Source organism: Anoplopoma fimbria, chromosome 4 (assembly GCF_027596085.1).
Source record: "Anoplopoma fimbria isolate UVic2021 breed Golden Eagle Sablefish chromosome 4, Afim_UVic_2022, whole genome shotgun sequence".
NCBI lineage: Eukaryota > Metazoa > Chordata > Actinopteri > Perciformes > Anoplopomatidae > Anoplopoma > Anoplopoma fimbria.
This window is the reverse complement of record NC_072452.1, coordinates 10,240,657-10,263,831: the sequence shown is the minus strand read 5'-3', so window position 1 is coordinate 10,263,831 and position 23,175 is coordinate 10,240,657. Positions and strand designations below refer to the sequence as shown.

Below are 23,175 nucleotides of genomic sequence, written 5' to 3'. Positions count from 1 at the left end.
AATATGTTTTAAATTTTTAATTTCTTTCAACTCAAAAGAAGCAACTTAAATATGATTCGGAAATTCGATTACTGGGCTCTTACAGACATTTAAATAAAAAACTATCTGTTATTTTTAATCAAAGAATAAAAATAGACCTTTTTTTTAGGTTTGGTTGCTGGTCCAAGCTTGCGAGTGGCTTGTCACTAAAATAAGAACAGCTGTCCACCTAAAGCCATTGGCTTCCGTCTTGAGGAACTGTAACATTTATTCATCGACAATTAAACTGTACACAATGCACTGCTAGGTTCACAGGTATAACGTTATTGATACTCAAGGTCAGACAAATGTTACCTTTCTTTCTCTTTGCTGAGGTACACTCGCTCATATTATGCTGCTGACCCCGCTCGTTAACCCAACTACATTGATCCGGATTGATTGATCATTACAGCTTTAGTACCAGCCATTTATCTCACAATATTCTCTTCCTCCCGATGGACTATTAAAAGTATACCATGATCACATTAAACACAAATAAAAGGCACACTGAACACTGGTGTGTCTAGTTATACATTTGAATCCTATTAAAATAGACGGGATTATTCATAAGAGTACCAATAAGTATTTATACAGGAGCAGTATCAGTAAGAATACCATTTGAGATAACTGATGAAAAGATGTACTCACCCAGTCTTGGCAAAGTTGGTCCAATAGGTCATGACCACAGCACTGAGCATGACATCATTCTTTGAGAAGTTACAGGGGAAAAGATCTGTGGGACCAATCATAGGGATACCGAAAACATAGGGCACCTCGTCCCCGTGGGCGGCGTCGGACCAGGCTGGCTTCATCAGGCTCTGGCAGTGGTGATAAAAGGCGTAGAAGTAGGTGGGTGAGCCGTAGCGAGCGTGGAGATCAGCCGTCACCACCGAAGGCTCCACCCACTGGTGGTCGGTGAACAAAGCCACCAGCGTCTTGCGCCTGGTCTCTGGATTGTCTCTGTCTGCCCAGTCGGTGTACATGAACTTAATGGTCTCCCTCAACGTGTCCTTGCCCTCCGGGTACCCGTACAGACTGTCCACAAAGTCTGACACGGAGAAGTCAAAGTCATTTCCGGACACGCCGTCCTCTGAATCCACCACGTTCTCGACAAACCGTAGCCCCTCGCCCTGGTTGACCCCCAGCATGATGTCGTAGTTGAGGAACTCGCCCTGCTCCATCAGGATCTCGGGGTCGTCAGGGATAACATCCCCATCTATTACAGGTCCAAAGGCCACGTGGTACCTCGCTGGTTGGATGTCCTGCTCCACCAGCTCCCTGGAGCTCTTCTTCCTCAGACAGTCCACCATGTCTAAGGTGTCCAGGACATTACAGCCCACCTTCTCCGCCAGGAGACGTGTATACTTGACCGGCTGGTAGTTCACCGCCCAGCTGGAGAGGGCTGACCCGCTCTGAATGATGGCTCTGTGGAACAGACCTGCACAAGGACAAAGGAAGAAGAGACCGGATGATGTTCAGTGTGTCACTACTACGGAGGATAACTCAGTTATGTGCAATACTACATGATTGTTAATTTCGTTGCTGCCATGATCAAAAGGGGTCTGTCAGTACACAGTTGATAAGAATAACAGAGGCCTTGTTGCCACACAGAACAATAATGGAATCATGGCTGTGATAATGAATGTGCAGATGGCCTGGTGTCTCAGACAGCTCGCAGACAGAAAAAGGAATCAGTACTCTGTCTGTCATCTTCCCTTCTTCCATCTATCTCTATATGCTCTCTCAATAATAATCCCTGTATGTTTGTCAGGAGCAGATGCTTCCAATATGGCTCAATGGGTTTTGTTGCAAATAGAGGATGGACTATACCATACCAAAAAATTTAGTCCTTTCCTGGTATGAAATGCAGGAATGCAGTGAGAGTCAGATTTTAATAAAGTTGTTGAATAAATAAACCCTGCACACATGCAACCTCCCCTGTTAATGTACTTTTCAAGGTAGCTTTTATTGGATGAACCTCAAACAGTGCAATTATAGACACAGATGCTCCCTTTTGCAGTCATTACATATACACACAGTACCTCTGCATCAGTTATGCCTTGCGCAAGTTAAAAGTCATTTTACCTGAAAGATCACTAAATTCTACAGTTTGTGGGTGGATTGCTATAAATAAAACCAGACTCCTACTCCCTCCATATGCAGAAGGAATGGAGCTGCACAAATTCACCTGGCAATAAAATACAACATGGTGGCACACAATGAAAGAAGCTGAACAGAACACCACACTTTCCTTCTTATATATACAGAAATAGACTCATGTTGCACTAAGAGTCAACAGACCATCTATTATGTGAATCTACATAGGAGCTGGGTGTTTGTGCGTGGGTGGGCTTAAAAGAGGGAGGAAGGCGAACAAATCTACTAATAAATGACATTTTATTCACAGTGCAGTACGAAGGAAATCTTCAATGACTTTTCATCACGAGGGCCAGATCCCAAACAACAAACATAATTTCCTGAATAATAATTGAATTGCTTCATCCTCCTTCCTCCTTACAGACAGTAGAATGAAGGTGACATGTCATCCTCTCCGTCTCGGGGCCCTTCCCGACATCGTCGCCGATGCCTCGCATTCTCTGTCTTGACAGCACCACTCATCAGTCCTCCTGATAGGGTTTTCAAAATCACGAGTGATGTTTTACCAATCTCAAAGAAAATCAGAGACCACTTCACTATGGTGCTTTACTGCTCATGGCGGATTCTCTGCCAGAGTCATGGAATACCACTGAACTCATGATATTGAAAGCTGCAGCAGATTAAATGCTCCAGAAATGGCCCGCATTTAAAAAAAGAAAAAAAAAGAAAAAGTAATTAGACAATCACACATTTAAGCCACAAAGACTAGCTGAGAAATATACAGGCAAGCAGACTCAGTTTGTGATATTTCAGAGTCAGTGTGGGTGGCTGTGTTGAAGTCTTTGTGTTTATGAGGTAAACAGCAGACTTAAGTGCCAGATATATCACTTTGGTAGTCTTAATCAGAGGCGGCGGGGGGCTTATTTCTTCTTGGCGAAGATGAAGCGTTTATTTACAGAGCTATTTACATTTATTTGTTCGCGAGTAGTAAGTAGAATTAATGTGTCTGGGTGAGTGAACTGTGAAATGTTTCTGTGGTGAGTGTGTTTACTGGTATAAGCCACATTTGTGTATTTGAACAATGAGTTTGGGGCTGAATGTGGCATCTGTTGGCAGCGAAGATTTCAAAACATGTCTTAATATATGTTTTGGATTTAACCGCAATGAAAGAAATGTCTGTTTTTCTGTTTCTGCATCATTCTACGTTTATTAGCTAGTCAGTTCTCTGTGGCCTTGCCAGGACGCTGACCTTCGAGCTGTCCTGTGGTTGTGCATCTCTGCAGGACGGTGGCCTGTGCCGTGTCCCAGGGAGCAGAAGCAGATGTCGAGGGTTTCACCCACTTGAAAGCATTAGAGGCGCAGCCGCAAGATGAAAGATGGCCGCTCCGAGGCAGAGAGGGGGGGCTGGGGCTTAATCCTGCAATCCCTCCCCTCTCCTCCTCCTCTCCCCTCCCCTCACTCTTTAGTAGTATTGCCTCTCTTCACATCTCAACTCAAGATTGCGCTGTGCAAACAGAGCCAGTCATGGTGCAGAGAGTCCGTTCGGAATCCCAATGCAGACAGACAGGCCACAGCCACTTTCTAAATGTCTTTGATCAGAGAGATGCTCTAGGAAAGCGGTTTCCAGCAGAGCAGCTCCTGTGATTGGCAAGGCGATTTTGACAGACATACGTGTATCAAATCCGTTTGCTTTAATTAAGGAGAGCGGTTTGAATGCAACTAGGCTTGGTCCGGTGTCTGTCTGAACTCACATATTGGCCAACTGCTGAGGAGGCTGCAGCCAGGTTGACAACATTAGATTTATCTCCCGCTTTGGTTGATGAAAGGGAGGACGAGTGACTGAGGCTTTACTATTGTTTGTTGAAAAACATATAAATCCAGCGCACACGAGCTGTCACCGTGCCGATAAATATGCATTAGAGCTATGTGTGATGAGCCCCGCTGTGGTAGGAAGCTCACTGGGGAAGGTCAGGGAGAGAGGAGAGAAGAGCACAGGCTCTCTCTCCCACTGAAGGAATCCACTAATTATCCACACTGGGAGGTGTACGCGTGTGTCTGCGAGTGCATGTGTGTGCATGCACGTGTATTTATGCAGACGTTGATTGATAAGACACAGAGATGATGAATGGACCGACAGACGACAGGCATCATCATGATGGGGGTTAACTATTTGTGACATTGTTTTGTCTTGAGTATCTATTCACATCCCGAAAAATCTAACAGAAAGGGCATGATGCAACACCTCAACATGTGTGCCACATTCATATCTTGCATGTTTCACTCTATAAGAGCAACAGATAGCCCTATCATTATCTGCCCGTGTTTGACATGCGAGAATCCAACACCCAAACTGCGAGCCGATCCATCAAACCATAGTGTTGCTGGCAGATTGAGGTCACGCTGAATTATGACTGGGGCTCTGAGGTAATCACTCATTGGCTCCCTGCTAAAATGCTGTCGCTCCGCAGCCGCCTCTGCGCTGCGGTTTGCCGACCTCGACCGCGCTGCCCTCTCACTAGACAACCGTTAAATGGGCATGCAGTTCAGACCCTGGATTGGCTGAGATGCCTGTGGAGATAATTCACCGCTGATAGGAAAAAAAAAGAAGCTTGACCTTGAGGGTATGTCGACCACCGTAAAGGTTAGAGAGCCACAATCCACACACACACACCGAAGCAAGTTTAGGCCATGTTTTGACAGCACTAATATGGATGAAGTGATGATATAAAACGAGCCAATGCCGCACCAGTGAAGGGAGAGTAACATGACATGGCTGGATCACTGCTAATGTATTACGTGACAACTTTGGTCTTGTGTGAGTGTTCAGTCCGTGTTAATGGACAAGGATGTTCTGTTGGTGATGATGCCAGTAAGCGCCGTAAATGACTGTACTTTGTAATCTGGAACAGCTGGCAAAAATCACTGAAGCATCAGCGGTGAGTTTATCAGTCTGTCCCGGAAATAAATGTGACTGTAAAGTGCATGCTGCAAAAACCACTACAACACTACAAAAAAAATTAACAAAGATGTCTATCAGATGACCTTGAAAGTTTGGATAGGTCATGTCCCACTTTATAGGTCAGTGAATCATTTTCTTTACAGCATTGCACATGACTTTAAGAGCTAATAGGAGAGAAAATATGTAAAGCAGCAAAATCTTATCGGAATTCTTCTCAGACACATAAATGCCATCGCAAGAGAGAAATAACGTGGCCACAGGGACATGCTGAGAAATATACCCCCCCACAACTCATACTAAATCTTGTACATTCATTTTCCTCGCCTTTCAATCCTTCCTCTGCTCTGTTTTCCTGTCTCTCTCCATCTCATTCTCCCTGTCTCTTTTTCTGAGGAACCATGCTGAGTCCCTCCCTGCTGATTATTAGACATAAGCCTGCGTTCAGCAGAGCCTGAATCCTCTGAGCCATCTTACCTCCACCATCACTTCACTGTAAGCAAATCTCCACAGACCCGTGGACTGTGCAGAGCTCCCTCAGTTGCAAACATTTCTCTCCGTCTACAGTCAAACTAGGCTAGCACTCAGTTGGACACACTCAATAAATGTTGCTCTGCCTCTGTTGTTTCATTTCACTCATCTTTATTTTCTCTTTTTCAGGGCTGTTTTTCCCCCATTCTTTCTTAATTCTCTTTCATAAATCCACAGTGTTTTTTTTAAAAATCTAAATGATAAAGATATATGAAGCACTTTAATCCTACCTGAAATATTTACAGCCAGCTGGGAGATGAACACTTATAAATTTAGCCTAATTATACATCCTTTGCAACTTGCAGTCTCATAACACAGGGTTAAAGCTGCTGTCTCCATGACTACAGCCTACAGTACCACAGGCTGCATCCACTTAAACACAAGTGCCTCTGGTGTGATCATGCATTAGTCCATGGATAATTTCACATTGGTCTGGCAGCCCTGAAACAACACCGACATTGTTTTTTTATTTCAGAAAGATTTCTGCTCAACATCGTACCCGTCGACTTCAAAACCAACGAATGCGCTGATGGAATCAGGAAAAGGGCAATGCTCGGTTTTCTGAGACAGCAGTGTCTTTGAATACACTTCCTGGATTCCCTCGGGCTACAGTGCTATACCATAAGTAAAAGAACAAAAGAGTCCAGGCAGTGTGCGTGTGTGCGTGAGCTTTCTTTCTTGTAACCTGGCTTCACATGTATCCTCTGAACCCGATTTCCACTGGAAGTATTTCATAACAAATGATCCAAAAGGATAGCTGCCAAAGAATATGCATCATCATCCCAGAAACTGACTGTTTTGTTTTGCATGGATCAGAGCACAAAAGTGAAATGTTGCCTAATTCCTAAAAAAACTTAAGCCTGTCTTACATCCCGGGAGCTGCTGTAGCATCATACAAGTGAAGAGCAGTGTGCTTGGAAACAGAAGGACTGGCCTGATCGTGTTTCATCATGTCCATATAGAGACAGTGTGTGAGGGCCCAGTGTTTTCATCCATCAGTGTGAGACATGCTTCATGCCAGCCCTATATAATGTTGTTTGAAGCTGTTGGTCTTCTGCTCTAGCCTCTGTAGAGACTGCCTGCTTTCCTGCAGGCTGTGGCTTAGGCCAGATAAAGAGTTTGATCCACGGGGGTGGATGGAGGGAAGGAATGGGAAAGCAGAACAGAGGAGAGACAGATGAGAGTGGGAATAAAAGACAAAAAAGGAAGGAATGGGAGAGGCAGACAGAGAAGAGATGAAGGCATGAGTACAGGAGAGGATAGAACATTGGAAATAGCAGGAGGCAAAAGTGGAGGAGAGGAGAGGAAGATAAAAAATGACCCCATTGACAGGCTGTACCCAGGTTGCAGAATCGATGTGTATCTGAGCTCAGCGAGTGTGATATCTCCTACTAATCACCACATGACATCCACTGGTCAATACCACACACTCTGGGCATCATCAACGCGTGCACTCTGGCCTCCCTCGATCTGCACGAACAGCACAACAGGGCCACTGCTCCTCCTTGACCTCGTCAATCCGGCTGCTAATCACAGGCACGCACACCACACCTGAGTCAATCTGTATATGCAGAATAATTCTCAGAATGTATTTCAGTCTAGAATTTAGACCCGTGGGCGGGGTTTACCTATCTGCATCAGGACATTTCAGATTAGTGCACGTTGCCGTTCGCTGTAAAGCAGATTAAATTGAAACTTCTCTTTTGTGATTGTCGACATGTTTTGGTCCTTAAGTGTTGTATTGTCCAAATATTCCAAATTGGATCTGGTACTCTTAGTAGGATAACAATGCTATTAATTAAAAAATCCTATGGGATCCAGTTATGGAGCCCACAGACAGAAGCATAAGCATGAATAGGCATGAACTAATTCATTAACTACCAGCTATAAAAAACGTGTTAAAACACTTAAATGAAATTAAGGGCAGTACTTACTGTACTGTAAGTACTTTGCTGTTAAAGTTTGTTTGATGGACAATCGCAGGGTGCAAGTAGGCTCTCCTTTCTTTATTTGACATTTGGTGACAGTATATTTAGTATATTCGATAAGACATACAAGTCACGCCACATCTATATATAGAAACATTGTTATCGAGAAAAACTCCAAGGTAGAAAAGTTTCAACAACAGAGAGAGGAGATCGCTAGAAGAGTTTTCTATCATTATTGATCATATGTGCACTTGAATCATCGCAACAAAATGCCCTTTACTGCATTTACTATTTCTCTTGCAGTTTCCTCAGTTTTTGGGGATGTTAACTGTGCATTCTCATGAACACTCATGCCTGCACATATACAAACCAAATTGATTTCTGTCCTCCTCTCCCCCTTCACAGCCTCCCTGCCAAACCAAGAGAAACAGAGAGCCTGCACGGAGAATTTTTCCATTTGCACTCATGCATGTGTCACTAATGCTGCAGCCTCTGAAAAGCAGAGAATGCTATCTCCATGTCCTTCGACTGCTAGCTCTCTTTGTGCTGTGGTATTCGAAGCGGTATTCACAGAGCTCACTCCACATTGCTGCAGTGCCTAGATCGGCCAGATAGCTGTGTACGCACAACAACACGCACTGTCAGCGAGCCTTGACTAGGCGACGATGTGGAAATGGGAAGAATAATGAGTTATTACAGGGTTATCTGTGTGTATCTCCATGTCCTGACTGTGTAAGCGGCTCTGCTAATCTCATTAGATGGGACAAGTTGTTAAAGATGTTTTCTGATTTCCTCTCTCTTCTCCTGCTGCGTCCACAAATAGATTGCAGATCAGTGCGCTGAGAGGAAGTGCCTTTAGCGCCCAGAGAAACTGGTTTTCATAAGAGAATTGTGGCTGCTGTTTAGTAACCGTGCAAGCATCTGACTCCTGTTGTTTCTAAATATATGCACCATGTTTTATGCCCCATCTGCATTGTATAGCAGCCCCATCGCTTGGTTCATTTTTATATATGCAGCAAGCAGTGACAGCAAAAGACAAAGAGTGCACTCACTTCAAGGAGGCAAAGCTCCATAAGTACAAATCAGATGTAAAATATGTCTTGCAGGGGAGGGTCAAAGATATAAGTCACACACAAATATGACAATTCAGCCATGAAATGTGGAAGGATGGGAAGCTTCTATTCTTGGCGACATCTTTTCTGAGACAGCCAGATGGGATGGCTGAATCTCATTTTTTGGGCCAAGCGAAGCCACGGAGAGGGCGCAGTTGCATTTGTGACAGACAAATTATCGCAAGGGGTGTACACCCCGTTGGGGGGAATCAGAGGAATTCAGAGCAAAGAAAGAGTGACAGAGAGAGAAAGAGGGAGACAGACCCTGGCCTAAGTGCCTAAGTCTTGCAGAAACAGATTAGCTGTGAGCTGTAGGGGTACAGGAGGTGAAACTGAGATGGAAACACGCATCTCAGCCAAAAGCAGGAGGTGGGTGGAAGCTTACTGCTTACCCTGGCCCTTTTCACAGTCTTCCAATACAGAAGATCCCTTGCTTACAAGCCTTTGAGTCTGGTTCAGAAAAGGATGTGTCCCCGATTTACATCTGATTGTGGCTTACATGCAAAGGCAAACAATTAAAATGTGCATGTTGTTCATGCACACGCAGAGCTTAGCTACACATGTGCATCCTCTAAATATCAACTGTTTCTGCAGGGAAGTCCAATTCAACTGTAGCTACACAGAAAATACCAACATGTAATAAATGTACTGTATATTAAACAACCCACCCACATAAAAGATAACAGCGTGCACACACACACACACACGCACACACCTGCACATATACACATGCTCATATAATTCACAAAGCTCATTAGGCACCACACACAGAGCACCTAGTAGGCAGCGACCTTTTTTGCTCTGACCAAGAACATCAGCAGCTCCTTTAATCTAAACCGCCATTAACGAAGCAGAACCAGAGGAGACGTTAAGTTAAAAAAAAAAAGTACTCCCCTGGATGTGCTGTAATTCCTGCATCCCACTCAAAAATATAGTGCCCTTCCTATTAGAGACATTTCCCCTGTTACCAAAGCCTTTTAGGGTCAGTGGTCACACCAGCAGCAGCGTCCGAGCTGATTAACTATTGTGCAAAGCATGGACGTGCCAGGCTGGGCGCGGGCTCCAACAGTGTAAACATATTCTCCTAGCTGTGCCTATGACACTCTGTGTGTTCCTCCCTCACAGCGTCTGACACCACTGTTCCCTGCTCTGCCCATTGTGCCAGTAGCCCCGCAGCCAGAAGCCACACAAGCTCGGTCTAATTCAAGGCGGCACCCCATGCAAACAGCGGACCGAAATAGGATGGATACGCGTCGCCCCTCGCCTTCGCCCCTCATTCTCGGGCACGCATTAAAGATTGAGAGCAAAACTCAGGCTTTGGATGGGACTGTGATCCCAGCACCTGACTGTGGAATTACCTGCTCAGCGGAAGGCTGCTGTGTTTGTGCCTTTATTGTGTGTGTGTGTGTGTGTGTGTGTGTGTGTGCTTCTGCTTGTGTGTATGAGTGGCCTGTATACTGTGTGCTGAAAGAAACACAGTTGAGGGATAGCAGCACTGTCACAACAGCCCATCCCTGGAGAGCACTATGTCTGCCTCCTCCTGCTGCATTCTTCATACTGTAAACTCCCACTGAGTCAATTACTGTGGCAGAAACTTTAACCACCATAGCCACTTACTGTAAGTGGACGTTGAGACAATTGGGTTATGACATGTCGAACTGTATGTCCAATCGGCAGCAGCGGCTCCCAGTAATTCTTACTTTAACAAATCAAGTCAACTGGAAATCCCAACAATTAGGAGCTATTTGTGCAGCCTATCTGAACTCAGCATCCAGCCACTGAGCATCGATCTGCTGCAAAACTAATCTAAATCAATCCGTTCAAATGTTTCTTATTTTGATTAGGGAATACGCTGGCTTGCTAAAATGTTGACTTTAGTAACAGAGACTAAAAATGTGTTGACCAAAGCGCTCATCAGTCTGAGATCCTTCATTTCTGCCTCCTCGGAACAAAAGCGTGCTGACTACACATTTATCTGCGCTACAAACTAGAAAATACATCTTAGCGAGACAAACAGACAGTCATATGGATGAACCAGGCTGCACACATCTATTCTCACTGGGTCACAGACAGAGAGGAGGGAGGAAAAAAGGGGAGGTCGAGGGAGGATACTAGAGGAGGAGAAAGTAAAAAAAAAAGGAAAAAACAAGAAACAAGCGTGAAGATTCAAAATTCCTTAGTGGGTGCTGTTGTCTCACTGGAGTATTCACAGCAGGCAAAGGCTCTGTGCATGAGAAAATGGCACTCCGCATGCAAACTGTGACTTTGCATTCATTGTGAGGAATACACAGGCATTTCAATGCATTGGATGACTCATGCAACCATTTCATATCCAATATGCGCCGTTCTCGAGCTCAATACAAAGGCTCTAAAAATGATTTTAGAGTGTGGTTTGGTTGAATTAAGCGTCTTAACACCAACATGTTTCTATATATGATATACCAAGGATTCATTACTGGAATTTAAGACAACAATTTTCCTCCTGAAGTAGATTTGGCAGACCTATTCAACAACAATATTTTTTCAATCGGAGAAAATCTAAAAAATCATTTTTTTGAAAAATCTAAAATAATAATTTCTTTGGCAGTTTTGTTCTTACTGAGAGTTTAAGCCCATGCAGTGGAGAAACAACTACATTCTGAGCTAGTCCATGGGTGAGAAGCTTCGATGTCGTTCGGAACAGTTTGCTCAAAGCATTTTCATTTAACTGTATTTTGTGCAGCTCCGCCAGCCCTCTATAGGGTCATATTGGCTTATGACGCTCTGCAACTGTGAGTAAATATAAGTCTGTGTATTAGATCTGAGGCCTGAGATGAAATCTAATTTCTGTGAGCTCAGAGAGAGAGAGATTGCTTGCTGATACACATCCACATATCCAAGGCCACATCTGGCAGGCCCTATCAAATATACATGGACCTCAGGAAATCACGATAAGACTGCACTCCCATTATTTCATCAAGTCCACAACACATTCTTGTTCCTTGTAAGGTGTTTGATACCAACATTGACATTTACTTTGATATTTACCAACTGTGTGTAGATAAATACGTCATGACATCTATCTCTTGTAATAGCGTTTGCCAGCGTCGTGGTTACTGTCTGATCTCATGAGGATACCATTTAAGAAATGAATATTGTAATGAAGGCAATAAAGCAAGAAGATGACTTGGCTGATATTGAGAAGTGACAGTTAATTTCAGTCATTGAGGTAGCCAGCTGATAACAGATTGATAGTGTCACAAACCGTAATGGACAAGTAATTAATATCTATTGCACGGACTCATTTGGGACACTAATGTATCATACTGAATTTGATATTACAGACCAAAAAAAAACGAAGTGACAGAAAACATCTTAATGTCTGGCGCCGTGTCAAACTCATTTCAGACCGGCCGTCCTAATAACAAGGCCTATATACATTCCCCTTCCACAGCAGCACTTCAGCAATTTCCAATTTTGGCAGGACAGAATGCAGTGTATTTTTACCTCCAGTCCTTTCTGTCAAGCTCTGAAAAGGCCAAATGGGTAGTGGTGGACAGTTTCTTCACCACCTCAATACCCAAAATTATGTTGGTTGCTTACAGAGGAGTGGTGGCGCAGGGAGTAAAACGCAGAGTGACAGGCCGAGATCCCGGCACAAGGGCTGAGAGCTGTGAGCTGCGTTATGGTGAGGAGCTGTGTGTCCCCCGCCACGGCAGCCACATTCACTATTTATTTGTGTGCATGTATGTGCGTGTGAGCTTACTGCCCATGCTAGCTAGCGTCCTTCTGTTTGCTCACGTTGCGTTGGTCCTTGTGCGTTCACACACGTCTGCATTCTGGGGAGCTTTCCGCGCTGCTTGTGGAGCTGTGCGATTGCCTCGCAGAGGTAAGAAAAGCATTCAATAGTTGGCTTTCTGCCTCAGTGGCCACACTTCAGATTATCAGTCTTATACATTCAAACCAGGCTCTAGGCAGCAGAGGATAGAAAGTAAAAGAAATTGAGAAAAAAACGACAATCATTTAAAAGAGTGCACAAGTTCCTTTCTGATGTTTTTGTCCTCTTTTCCATGGTAACGTGCCTTTTACTTCAATCTGTCCGTTTCCATATCTCCCCCTATATTCTCTTCTCTCTCTTGTGTCTCTGCTGCCAGTGCCAGTAGGCACACAGCTGTAGCCACATGAAATCCCCTGGAGTAGGAGAGTATGTGGACTTACATGTACACAGGGCCTCTGTGTGTGTCTGTGTGTGTATATGTTTGCTTGTGTGCAGAGCTGACCTGGTGTATAGCAGTGTTTGTGCAAGCACGTAGATGTTTGTGCAATATCGATGTGAGTCTGTGGAGATGAGTTATGTGTGTATACAGGCCTGTGTGTGTGTGAGTGTGAGACTGAGTGTGCTCGTCTATCAGTTAGGCTGCATGCTGGCACGCTCCACTTTCTCAATGTCAAGCTAACACATATTCAACAGCAACTAACGTCACAACACTTGACACATATCTCACCCACAGACATTCTTTCCCAGCACACATTCAGAATGGCATTGGTAAGCCTATTGCCATTACTATAGAATGTGTCATTGTCAGCTTCCATCACCACATGAAGAAATGACACACAGGTCTGGTCTGTAACACACAGATTATCTCCTCGGCACAAGGGAAATATTAATCTATTCATCAAACAGCAGCAGCTCACTTTGGGTTTTAAAGTTTAAAATAGTCTTTTCTTTTTCACATTAATTGCATTAATTTAAAATCCTTAATTTATTTTTTTTACATGATTTTATTGTTATTATGATTGTATTCTTTTTTTCTGTTATAGGTATATAGGGCATATGGGTTGGGGTACTGACATGATCTCTATGTGTTTTGACAATTTATTGCAACAGGCTTTTTTCATAGAGGACACATTGACATAAAAAATGTGTAAAAAAACAGGTGTAAATAAAACAAAGAATTTTGACTGAATTACATTACATTACATTACATTACAGTCATTTAGCAGACGCTTTTATCCAAAGCGACTTACAGGAAGTGTATTCAACATAGGTATTCAAGAGAACTACTAGTCACCAGAAGTCATAAGTGCATCTCCTTTCTTAAACAAGCATCTCAAAGCATAAGCCAGAGCAAAAGTATAGTGCAGAGGCAGATTACTACGAAAACAATAATTGCAACAGACTAATCCGAATATAGTAAGTGCTACAAACTACTACGAATAGGATAAGTGCAGTAAACAAATACAAATTCAATAAGTGCAGCGAACTGATACGAATACAGTAAGTGCAGCAACTAATACGAGTGCAATAAGTGCTACGAGGAAGGCTCAGGGTAGTACTTCTTGAAGAGGTGAGTTTTCAGAATTCTCGTTAGCTGCTACGTTTTCAGGGTCCTCTTGTTATGCTGGCTCATTGGCACAACTTAATAGGACACTTAAATAGAACTGAGCCATTGTTAATATTATTGGTAACATCTGGGCTTTTCCAACTATGACAAGTCAAAATGTCTGCTGTGAAAAAGGCGTATTGTAGGTTGTTTATTTTCATGTAACAAGGATCTAAAACAGCGATGTTCACACATTTTATTCCAGTTCTAATTAAAACGCATTTATCTATTTGATTAAAGTGTTAACTCTCTTTATATCAATGCTTAGAGATCTCATTTATTTTGCATCTCTTCAAAATGAAATAAATAAAAAGAATAACGACAAAAACGACTGAATGAAGTACAACTGGAAATGGATTGGATGTATTTTCGTAGGTATTACTGCATTTTATTTTTATTCAAATGTAAAAATGCATTTGAAATAGTGTGTGGGCCTTGTGGATAAGACCCATATATCACTGTTTATGTCATTTTAAACTGTCATTGGATTTTTTTTGTGATGTAGTACATTGAAAAAAACACTTAGAAAGTGTTGAGTGAAATAGCCGGACAGGAATGTCTGTTTTCGGCAAATGAAGCAAAATAAATGCCTGACAAGTCACAGCACTTCACCACATTGAGGCGAAAATTATGAAGAAAAAAATCCTATTTGACAGAAAACATTCCTGCTTATTGATTTGCAACATTGCCCACAATGTGTAACTAACTTGTCTCACGGTATAAATCCTTATTCTCCCTAACCTTAATTTAAAAGATTTACGATATAAATCTGCCCACCTTGTCTCCTTCAGAGTGCTTCTTATCTTACAAAAAAGTATCTATCAACAACCAGTCAAAAGGGAGCATTGTCTCATTATCATGGTTGTCTTATATTTGGTCAGTATGGTATTATTATTATTTACAGTCGAGAATATTTGGTATTCTGTGTACACTATTACCCTGGGTACATTTCCACATTACAGCAGAATCTACAGTTGCTGTCATTTACTGTAAATAGCTTGGAGCATATCAGTTGTACCACACATTGTCCCCCTCCCCATGTCGCTGGGTACTTTGTTTGCCTGTATTTCTGCATGGGGAATGTTAGCCACTGGCCTGTGTTTATTCAATGAAGTACCTCCATGGTAACATCTTTTCCCGTTTGAATTTAAATCAAACATGGGCCACACTCTTTCAGCCAGGGATGCGTTTTGGCTGTGACAGGGGTGCAGTGTTTCTGGCTCTGATCTGTAGCTGTTCCCATGAACACCATCAGATATTCACAGTGCCATCTCTGATGTCGCAGCTTTCCCTCCTCCTTGCCAGCTTCATCAGTTTTGACACAGAGAAATAGACTGGTGCTTTTGGGTTACTGGCAAATTACGGCAGCACAATCTACAGTGTTTGAATAATTTAAAACAGCACCGCTCGGGGAAATTTGCAAAAAGAAAAAAAAAAAAAACTACACCTCAAACTAACCCCCTCTGTCTTCAGGGTTTGAAGGCAGGTGGTATAATCCGTCTGTCCTCTGGGATTTAATAATCTTGTATCTTTCAGTATCTCTACAAGTGAGGACCATGTTTTGGAATCACAGAGGCTGGTGGTTGTCCCAGAGGAGAATTCAGGCATCCGTACACCCCCCGTCTTTCACAGGAGGTCAAGAAGTCAGGGTGGGTACGATAGGTAGTTTATTCACAGAGGGAGGGTTTATTCCATACAGTGCTTTAATAGAGACCAGAGGGAGAGGAGGAGCAGTGGAAGCTGGTAGGGCTGTAGCAGAGTGGCGCTGTTTCCCCATCGAGTCTTCCTCCCCTCTCCTAATGAGCATTCTATTAGCAGCTAGGGGACGGATTTAGGCAGTTAGGCATACGGAGAAGGCTGGCTAACAATGCAAGTGGTTAGCTAAACAGCTGTTCTCTCTCTGCTGCCACCTCCCATCCACGGCTAATGAAGCCCTCACCGATGAGCAGGAGTCCCGGGACATGCAGGAGAACTGCCACAGACACCCAGACAGGGAATCTCTGTCACGCACAGGCCTCATAAAAAAGTCTGTGTAGAGGATAACTTCCCCGATACGACAACCAAGGCTCCAATTAGATAGTCACTCTAAGGGGAACCCTATGAATAGCACATTGGGCAACGAAGACATTTTTATGAGCACTCTGCGCGGCTCTGTGTTTGAAGAGTAAACACTCTTTTGCATTGTTTTTTTTTTTTTTTTTCGAGTGGAAAACAGCAGAGGCCATGATGCCTTTCATAATGGATAATAAACAGATCACTGCGATGATTTTTGTGAAATGTTGCATTGGTACATTTCATTATCCTCTACAGTGCAAGAAGTGTTCGCAGTGGTGGGCATCGATCAAGATTAGTGGCTTGCCATATGGGTATGTCAACATCTGAAATACTGCCGAGGATGCATGCTCTCCAAACAGCCTTCTCTTAAACAAGGAGAAATGTTTCAGGAGCGTTGCCCATTTATCATTTGATGAACTTGACAAAGCATGATTTTTGACGAGCAAAAAGCCGCATTTGTTTTAGTCAACTGTCGAGTTTGTCAAAGGCGTGATTGTCTGACGGGTCACCTTCAAATGATACATGCGATAATTTTGCAAGTTTTCTTTATGCCGTAGTTGAGCAGTCACTTTAGCTGTCAAGGCTGCTCCAGGTTTTAAATGAAGAGCTGTTCCAAACGTGGGATGGCATCAGAGCTTCTGATTCTGAAAGGCAACACTATTTTTGCAGCAATTAGCCAGGTGTGCTTAGGTGTGAAAATAGGCAGAGTTTCCAGTATTCATTTTCTTTTTTCGTTCATTCTTCACACAGCTACGCCAGACACTGTGTTGAATACTAAACTGCTCATTGTGAACAGCTTTGAGGGAAGAACTTTCCTTTTAGTGTTTGCTTTAATCTGCATTTGTTAGCTCATGGATATCTTAAGAGTCGCACTGGGAGTTTTGTTTTACTCCTACATTCCTGTTCGTACCTTTCATTTAACAGATAGCAGCCTCACTGGTTTCTGATCCACTTCACTGCCTCGCTTTGTCAGCAAACACTTCTTCAGCACTTCCTGCAGCTGCTTCACAATAAAAGCCTTCAGGCTCTAAGGATGGCCACTAACATTAGAGCTATAGTGAAGATTATATATATGGGACATTTCTTTGTAGGCAGAAGATAGTGAGATTTCTATCTGAGTATACAACACAGTACACAAATCTCCAAAAGGAATCTCTGGAGCTGCTCAGGTTCATTACTTTTCCTCTGTTTAATCCATGGCCTCTCTTTGTCAGACAGTTATTCACCCCTACTTCTATATAGCTAGTTTGGAAAACGTGTAAATGATTCGCTGTCCCACGGGTCGGTCGTGCCAGCTAATTTGTTTAAAGCATGCAGGAACTCTTGCATCCGAGATAATACTTTATTTGTAACAAGCTATTTTCAGACTGTCAAACTGCATACATGTATTTTCAGTTTGCAGCAGCAGGTAGCCTCTCTGTCCAGGTATTAACCAAATATGAGCACTGTAACTTCAAGTTGAGTTTCCTATCCAGGAGAAGGAAATTGTCTTCAAGTTGTGAAACAGCACCTTTGAAATACTGTTCTCTGAAAGTTTCATTCTCATTGAGTCCCTTCCTTTAACCACTGAAAAGGATCTATAGTGTATGTTACCTCTCTAAGCTAAAAATCTATTACAGCCTTGCGGCCCTGAAAGCTAAAGATTTAGTCTTTTTGTCAGGTTGCACAATGTTGGCCCTTTATAGTAGAGGTTTCTGCTCGTCAGCATGTTTGCCGAAGTTCCTCTCATTGGGGATTTAATTGTGCTCAGACTATGCAAATTTCACAGCTAAGGCTAATGCATTTGCACTGCCCAGAATTGAACGTCTTGGTTGGCAGGCTACAGCTTGTGACTGCATGTGCACACACACACACACACACACACACACACACACACACACACACACACACACACACACACACACACACACACACACACACACACACACACACACACACACACACACACACACACACAGGTAGCGGACAGTTAAAGTGTGCACTTAGCCCACATTATGTCAGTGAGAGGGATCCAGATGGCATACGTGAATTCCATTCTCTATATCACATCAGCTTAGTCCATACAGCAAAGTAATTGCACTGATGTTTTTCCTATGCAACATTTCTTATTCTTATTTTCTTTCCATATCATTCTGTCTGTAAGCACAGACTGTAGCTAGCAGGCTCTGTGTAAATAGAATGATATATTCCTGGATGCCTATAATCATGCAGTAAGTATTTTTCCTCTCTGTGCAGATGAAGTAGTTATACCAGAATTAAGTGAGCTCAAAGTCATACATTTCCTATTTCAAAAATAATTCAGAAGCTTCCAAAACACCACCTGAAACAGTTTGAAACACCTGGTAATGTTCCCTTCCCGCTGCAGAAGACGTATATAAATATCGCGTTATGCAAACTTTTGAAATTGATGAAGAATGAGATGGTGTGTGGCGTGGCTTCATAGCAGCTCTCTTTCTTTTATCCATGCAGAGTCACTGAGCGCTTTTCTCTCAGCAGGGATAAACAGATGTACGGAAACTGAACGACTGACCTGGCTCGCCGCAGAGGTGAGCTGTCAGCAACAACAAGCAAACACAGAGCACTCGTGGTCATCACTAAAGGGCAAAGTTCAGCTAATTACACCGTAGTTGTTCATCTGGCAGACAAACAGGGAAACAACAGTCTATTTAACAACAAATCTAGCAGGCTGTGTTTCCTAGTGCGGAATGCCTGACGAATAAGCACGTATGCAATCGTGGGTAAAAAAACCGAAACAAATAAAAACGTGCTGTGAAGAAGACGGTGCAAAAGAATAAATGGATAGACACATGATGAAATGTGAAAATAGCGAAAGGGAAAACTAGTGAGTGGTGGCAGAAATTGGGCCAATATGTGCGGAACAACAGGGAATAAAGGGAGGGTGAGAAAGAGAGGGAGATGGAGAAGGTGTGAGAGGAGGAGGGAGGTCAGTGGAGATGTTGAGATGGGCGGAGGAGGAGGGGGAGAGATGAGCCCCCAACGCTCAGCTGTCAGTGCTTCCTCTGCAGGTGGGGCAGGAGGAGTGCCAAGTCCCTCTCTCCCACTCACACAGACACCCATGCATCACTCTATAATGGATGCTTTACACTGGTGCCAGAGAGAGAAAGACTGAGACAGAGAGACGGAGACATGGTGAGAAGACGAAAGCGAGACATGGGGGAGGGTGGGTACTGGAAAAAAAGGAGAAAGAAACCGCTATGAGCAACAGGGAAAAGGAGCTGAAGAAAATGCCAGCGAGATTAAGGCGGTGTAGGCGAGGTAGCGGGGAAATGGATAGACAGACAGACAGACAACTAGACAGACAGACAGACGGAAACCTCCATCAAGTCATTAGACCAATCAAGAGGGGAAACAGACGAGACAGTCTGGGAGCAATATGATGCAGCTATTGGTTTAATTGATCTAAAGCCTAACAGGATCAAAGAACGCCAGCCAGCCAGGAGCTGCAGCCACCGTTACCCCTCCAGCATCCTACTGTCACTGTCCATTAGGAGGTATATGAATGCGCCCTTGACAATGATTTATCCAGAATGATTCATAGATGGCATCTACCTGAACTAATGACTTGCCAGCGTCTTCACTGGGGATTGCAGGTCATCAACAGATGACATATTCTGTAGTCGCCTCGTTCATCAGCTGCGATTAGATTCCAAAAGCAATCTCAGCGATACATCACCAGATGGGTCTCATTGTATTGTCTTGGAGAATATTGCTGAGGCAGCCCATGTGTGCCACATGTCGCTCAAGCTGCCGAAGCCCATTCGTATGGTCGTGGATCTCGGGGCTACAGGTATATGCAATGCTCTGAGATATTACCTCGGTTGATGGAGGCACGGATTTACTAAAGTACTCAATTATCCCCTGCTTCTTTCTCTGACCTGCTGCTCGGCTCTTTAACACCTATAACTCCATGCTTTATAGGCTCAACTATCTGCTGCAAGCAGAGACAGACTGATGGCTGGACTACCTGAATGAACTGCCTTCAACGTTTTCAGGCCATTTGTCAATTCTTCATTCCACTGCTCTCTTCTGGCTAGGGATAGGTAAAGCTGCCTCACTCTGATGGACAGCCCAACTGGATATTCTATTTTAGAGTGTTACCTCAAACTGGACCTCAGTGGAGTCATCTTTACCCGGATAACACCCCTCCCACCACACATTACTCTGCGGGGCCTCCTTTTTTCTTTTGCTCAACAACTTTGGCTTCATTTTCTATTTGCAACCGTGAGTAGTGAGGAGAAAAACACCTATTTGCTGCCTGAATTAGGCCGTTTCCAAATTCTTACGAGCCCAAAAGAGAGTAGTACTTTTTAGTAGGTGAGTAATTCTCGTTCTTTAATGTAAGGCAATTTTTCTCTGCCATACAAAGGCAAAGACACTGCTGTTCAAAGAATGACTTGAAAATGCCACATAGACCACTTGTTAAAAGCAGTTTGCTTTTTCCACACAATGACGGCCCCACAAATGGCAGACAACAAAGCCGAATAGTCAGCGTAAATAAATACAAGCATTCCTGCTCCGCAGAGATGGCATCCCCCTGGTTTAATTATCGCTCTTGTCAATCACGGGGGAAGAATACGGCACCTGACAAGGCGCGTCCCCATTCTCTCATCTCGCATAGGCCTTTTTCACACCCTGAGATGCACAGACACCCTTCAGCAAACAGCCAAATCAAACCTTGAGATGGAGCATTCTGTTGCCCCAAACACCCAGGTAACTTTACAGTGTCGAGTTGCTGAATGCCTTTGACATCTCAGAAATAGGGTCTATTCAACTTCAACAATTGTCCCTGTTTTTTTTCTCAAGCACTAGGCATTTGCACAACAATGGCAGGCTGAATCGTGTATGAATAACATGCCAGGGATGTGGTTATGCAGCCAACCTTCCCGGTGACTCCAATTCACATTACAGCTCTTGCAAGGTGCCTTTATTTGATGCTTAAACTCCTCTACAGGAGATGGGTGGCTGCTACAGGAGGCCTGAGCTCACAGAAATGAAGTCGACACCGAATGTGGATGGATCGCATCTCCATATCTGTACGTTTAGGGCTCAGCACAGGGGCATTATGGAGTGGGGGTGTGCAGTCCTGTCGGCCATTCCACAAGGAGAAACTCCCACGGGTCTCGTTTCAGAGAGGAAACCCACTCTTTTTTTTTTAAAGGTCACAGCCAGATATAACATTACAGTTGAAGCCGTGATGTAGAGTAACACTCACACTCTTCATCTATATGGCCTGCTGGCCTCCTTCCCCACTCGATAAGATAAGGTAATTCGGAGCAGCATTTCACATTAGCCTCCGATTACCTGTCGATATCTCAAGATACAGCAATGAATGAGTACACAAGTTCTCAAAGCTCAACACATTCGCACAATTCCCAGCTGCCTCACTAAAACAGTTTGTTTGTAATGTTCCCTCTCAGGACAACTAGAAGCCTGCATGTACATGGCAACTGATTGTAAGAGCAGAGGTTAGGTGCTCATGGCAATGCAGGCTTTGAATCCCACAACGGCAGCGCTGTATCAGCAAGATTGACAGAGGCAGATTGATTCGGGGCCAATAAACATTGTTGTCAGTCTTACTTACCGCCTCCATGGGTCCACTAGATAAATACATGCCAGAAACAGCACACTAGTCGTTTGCACTGATTTGTGCGGTGAAATAACAAGAGGGCTCAGACAACGCCTTACAAAGAGGTCTGGTCCCAAGCTTTCTATTTGATGTCACACAAAAAGCCATTAAACCCATATACATATATTAAGCGATTCAAATATAATTATTGAAATAGTCCAAGATGATTCAATTTCATATTGCTTGTTCTGTCCACCCAACAGACGAAAACATTTTAGATTTATCATAGAAGATCACATTTGTTGCTCTGGAAGTAGTTCATTTTCGCTATTTAAGAAATATTTCAAAGATTTATTGATTATCAAGGGAGTTTCCAGTTAAGTCTCAGTCAACTGTCTAATTGAATAATTGTGTCATATCCAGACATGTCAGCTCTACAGATATATTATAAACATTACACATAGTTGCCTTAAACATTATATGTAGTGCTCATACTAATATGCATTAGAACTACTTTGTATGAATATATAGAGCTCTTTCATACACTGAATCTATGCCTAGTAAATTTGGAACTTAACTTACAAAAAAACTAAATTAGACTAAAATAAATGTGAATGACCTAATTAAATACACTTCACCAGCCCCAGGCATCAAGGTATGAGGAATAAATTCAAAATGAAGCCTTGGCCGTATCTGAGTACTGTTTGTCTGGCTTTTATACACTAATGTGTAAAGCCGGATATGTGATAGTGAGGTACCCTTTGGATTAATGAAGCAATTGATATGATTCTAAATCGTTTTTGCGAACATGGATTTATTTGGGGTCCATAAGATGAATTATTCAGCCTAAACCCTTGATTTAACATGTAACAAATTCTCATTTTTATTATTATTCTCGTTATTCTAATTCCTCTACTACTTCTTTTTCATCCCTTCTACTTATTTGCCTCTGTATCAGTATTTATTCTATATGAAGTATTTGTTTTGTTTATACTACAAAGGAATGAGATATGTTTCTTCCACAGGGAGGAGGTGATGTGGGGGAGAAAAGGGTGTTTTAAAAGAAAAAACAAAAATGTGTTGAGTGTTGCTGCGTGTAGCCCGGGCTACGACTTCCAAGTCACATCCTTTCCAAGTCTGCATCAATCATACATTTTAGTACAAAAATACGCAGCAAGTAGTTCACTATGAAGAGCAGCCATTAATAAAGCTTTTATTTCAGATTTGATCTGAGCAAAATCTCCTGACACGCCATTCGTTTTTTGCAATCTTTCTGATCCTCGATTTCTACACATCCCACAATGCATTCCTTCACTTAATTACCTTCTATGATATCCTTTGCATTTAATGGATTCAGAAATGTCTAACCCTTAGCTGAGTTGAACTCATGGTTCAAGGGGTTTCGGTGTTTGCTAGGTGGTGGTCTTGCATTAAAAAGCTTTGGTACTCATTGCACTGCTGTAATAAAAGGCAAGCATTTAACATGAACATTTATGGTCCTCAATAACCCAGAAGTCTTAATAAAAAT

At 43.0% G+C, this 23,175-nt stretch overlaps 1 protein-coding gene across 1 annotated transcript in view; it reads right to left on the bottom strand.

Moving 5' to 3' along the window:
- The window catches only part of nlgn3a (neuroligin 3a), an 89,941-nt gene that overhangs the window by 9,766 nt on the left and 57,000 nt on the right, over nucleotides 1-23,175 (bottom strand). The window contains exon 4 of the mRNA XM_054597165.1: nucleotides 667-1,456. Coding sequence (XP_054453140.1) covers nucleotides 667-1,456 — 790 coding nt within the window. The remainder of the gene's footprint in view (nucleotides 1-666; nucleotides 1,457-23,175) is intronic.